Source organism: Chaetura pelagica, unplaced genomic scaffold (genome assembly GCF_000747805.2).
Source record: "Chaetura pelagica isolate M959 unplaced genomic scaffold, ChaPel_1.0 scaffold92, whole genome shotgun sequence".
Classification (NCBI taxonomy): domain Eukaryota; kingdom Metazoa; phylum Chordata; class Aves; order Apodiformes; family Apodidae; genus Chaetura; species Chaetura pelagica.
Window position 1 is genome coordinate 1,617,743 of NW_009952404.1, and position 3,963 is coordinate 1,621,705.

General features: G+C 44.1%; 1 protein-coding gene across 1 annotated transcript in view; it reads right to left on the reverse strand.

The window, feature by feature from the left end:
- The window catches only part of CREB3L2 (cAMP responsive element binding protein 3-like 2), a 49,415-nt gene extending 45,714 nt beyond the window's left edge, over positions 1-3,701 (reverse strand). Inside the window, exon 1 of the mRNA XM_010008209.1 lies at positions 3,434-3,701. Within this exon, the coding sequence (XP_010006511.1) occupies positions 3,434-3,701 (268 nt within the window). The remainder of the gene's footprint in view (positions 1-3,433) is intronic.
- Between the last annotated feature and the right edge of the window lie 262 nt (positions 3,702-3,963).

The window sequence follows — 3,963 nt, forward strand, 5'->3', positions numbered from 1 at the left end:
ATTCCTGCTTCCCCACCACCTCCAACAGGCCTGTTGCCATGGAAACAAACACCAGTTTTTAAGGCTATTTTTGAAGGCAGGCAGATGCTTTTTTCCCTTCAGGACACCAGACTCGTGTGACATAAGCCACCCTCTGTCCCTCACCATCCTCCCCTTTGCCATGGTGGCACAGGCCTTGGCAGCTGCCTGCCCTGCTCCTGGCACAGAAACTGCACCCGAGGGCTGAGCGGCCCATTAGCCTTTTGCAATTAACACACACCAAGCTAGAAGTGACACCGGGAGCTATCCTGCATCTCAACATGCACTGACATATGCAACCCGAAAATCTGCCTCTGCTGAAAGGAGTTTGCAGCTCCAGTTCACACTAACAGAGTAACTGCTGGTGTGATAGTGACAGTAAGGTCCATAACAAGCATTGCTTCCAAGTATGCATTCCCTAGCCACATGGGCTTAGTGGCCTGGCCCTGGAAAATCCTGGGGTTTCCCCCTCCTAGCGTGTCCCCTGACTTTGCCTGCCCACAAACTAGCCTAGGAGGGGATGGCATTTCTGCACACCCTGGGAAACAGCCTGCCAGTGCTCACAGCCAGGACAACTGCTAAGAGTGCTACAAACAAGAAACACTGCATCACTGACTTCACTGCAAAATGAGGACAAAGCCTGTTTGCCATGTGCTTTGTGCACGACACCAGGCCCTCAGTCCTCTAGAGGTAAGGGCAAAGCTCTGGAACAGCATCCAGAGCCAGCTGAACTGCTCTGTGGCATCCCTCCTCGCACTGCTGCCTGCAGGCACACAGGGCCACACGTGTGTCCACAGCACGTGTGTACCCACGCATGCAAGTGTCACACATGAGCCTCCTCACTAGCCTGTTTCTACTCCCAGTCCTGCAGGGCAGAATCACAAAGCCTCACTGTGGAAAAACCATGAAAACACAACAGCTGTAAGCTCACCAATCTGCTCAGTGAGGTGCTTATTTGCAGAATGTGAGTTTTTTTGTGCAGCCTACCTTGTTTCTCAGCCCCTGCCACTCCAAGTCACTCCCAGTTTCCCAGAAGTGGAAGATCACACTGGAGCATGTGGACCTCTTCCTCCATACCCTGTACCTCCTGCTCCCCAAAAGAACACTTGTGCTGCCAGTACCTGTCCCCTTCACACTACCAAGGGGAACTGGCATTCACTGGAGTTGTCAGGAGCACTGTTGCACCTCCACTGTCTAACAAGAGAGATGCTTCAGTCTTCAGTGCCAGATCCTGCAGCATCACCACCCACAAAAACCCCCTCTCCAGCTCTCACAGACTCAAGGACTGAAAAATTATCAGGGTCATACCTTTGAATATCTATCAGACCATCATGCTAACTGTAATTCTGCAATTTCCTCAGGTATTTCTCTGAGCTTCACTGTTTTGAAGTCAACAGGTATTGAAAGGTGGCCAGCACAATTCCAGTGTTAAGATTAAATAAAATCCCAAACACCAAGTACAACTCCTCCTCTCTTATGAAACACTGCAGAGTGAACAGGAGATGAAATGCTTTCCATTCATTTTCTATTTTTAAACCCACTTGTTAATGTTTCTTGGCTTTTTAAAACACAATTTGACTAGAGCTCTATTAATTACCCAGTGGCCTCAGCAGGATGAATTTTTCAGAATTTTTCCCCCAAGGAAGCTCCTCTCACTTTTATCCTAGTTTGAAGCTTCTCCCTATTGAATTCCAGAGAAGCCTGGTTTTCAAAATTTCTTGTGCTTGTTTCTCCTGCCACAATTAATATCTCCTGCATGTATTAATTTAAAAATCTTCACATAAAACAGTTAGGACATATAAAACAGGAAGGCTTTATGTAGCTTATACTTCCAGATAATCTCCAAAAAGCCTGTTTCACATTGAAAAGACTTATCACAGATTTTACTACTTGTCCTCTTGTAAAATATCTAAAAGACAAGGGTCTTGTTTTAAGGGAGTGCTTTGGACTACAAAATTGCCAGCCCTTGAAAACTCACATCCTGAAGGATCTTCATAAACAGCTTAGCTTGTTAATGCTTAGACATAAGCACTAATCTCTCTCCTTTTTATTATGATGCAGCTTAGTACTCTGCTGCTGTTCACTGCAAAGCTAATGTTGAAGACATAAACCAATTATCAGCAGTTAAAGTCTGTCATGGTGATTATTGACCAGTGCCAACCACTAGCTTTTACCTTAAACTCCCCTACCTGCCAGCAGCCATCTTCACACCAGAGCAAGTAGGTTGGATCCTTCCTCTCACCATTCCTGCATTTCCCTTTTTCCTCCTCCAAATGTTTTTAACTGCTGAACTAAAGATAACTGCAAAAAATGCTGTTGTTTTTAATTATTCACTATGCATCGCCATTTATCACAACCACATAATCTATAAAATTGCAGTTATGCCTTTACAATATCACCAATGAGTTCTTAATGGGCATTATTTTCTTCTTTGCCTTTCTTTTTTTTTTTTTACAGAAAGGAAAAAAACCCTTGGACTACAGCAAAAAGTTTTTAAGACTGGGGCAGCAACTGAAATTACATCCCTGCAAATGTATTTAGAAACATAAATAAGATCACGTGGTTTTCACTTTGCAAAAAAAGCTCCAGAAAGATTAAAATACTCACTAACGAAAAGTAAATGTAGTTTAAAATATTTGCTTGTTTTTAATAAACCTGAAAATATGTAGCTTTGAAGAGACCTCTGGAAACCATCTTGCCCAAGTCCTCATTCAGAGTATGGCCAGTTTGGATCAGGTTGCTCAGGGTCTTGCACAGCTCACCTTTCAATATTTCCACAGATGGAAACTTCACAGCCTCTCTGGATACCTGCTCACATGTCTGACCCACTCTCATGGTGAAAATTATTTTCCTGTCACCCCACTGGGACTTCCTTTCATGCACCTTGCAACCATTACCTCTTGTGCTATTACTGCGTATCTCAGAGGAGTCCAGCTTAGTTTTCTGCACCCTTCCATCAGACAGCTGTAAGATCTCCCGTTTGTCTTCTCTGCAGAAAACCAAACAAAACTCACTTCATCCTTTCCTCACATGTCCTGTTCTACAGTTACCCAGACCTCATGGTGGTCTTCATTTGGTTTATCAGCTTCCACTTATATTAAACAACTACATATACAGACACATGAAAACAAGTGTATTTCTGGCCCTTCACCCATTTTTTTTTTGTTGGGCACTTCACTTCTAATTTAAAATGTTTACAGTGCAAGGTTAGTGACTTCTGCTGAGCACAACTGCCTATGGACAGTTTTCTTTATTCACAATTCCTGCAGACTTAAACAAATCCTTTCTGTGATGTCATTGCAGGCATGTCAATTAGCAAAGAGCATTCACATGCACCCTTAAGTGCATCACTACACTAGAAACATTCCATTACTGCATCATCACGAGAAATGAACAAGGGCTCAGGATGTACTACCTTCATGAAAGTTGTCATCTGTTGAGATGTGGGTCAAGGGAGACTGGGGTCGAGAGTCCCCACAGAGGGAATAGCTGTGTTCTGCCTGGATGAGGGGTGCTGGGGATGCTGGAGACAGTTCCACCTCCATTATTTCATTCTTCTCAGACAAGAAGGGATCATTCAAGAGCTGGCCTAGAACATCTGGTGAAAACTCATCCAAGAACTCTGTGAAGTGCTGTGGAGATAAAAAGGGGAGAAAAAGTTTATCTCCTTGCCTGTCTGTCATGCCAACAACAGAAGAACATTGATCAGAACAATTCCAGTATCTGCACCAGGCATCCGTGCCAGTCAGCAGCAGGATCTACCAGCCCTGCCTGATGACCTCCTTCTCCCATCACTACAAGTTGAAGAGCTACAGACAGAACAGAAGTCCTCTCAGAGGCATACATTACAACAGAAGAGTCTGTGATTAACTTGCCATGAAAATGGAAAATAGAAGCACCATAAGTCATCTCCTGAAGCCTGTGATCTCCAGCAAAGATATTCAC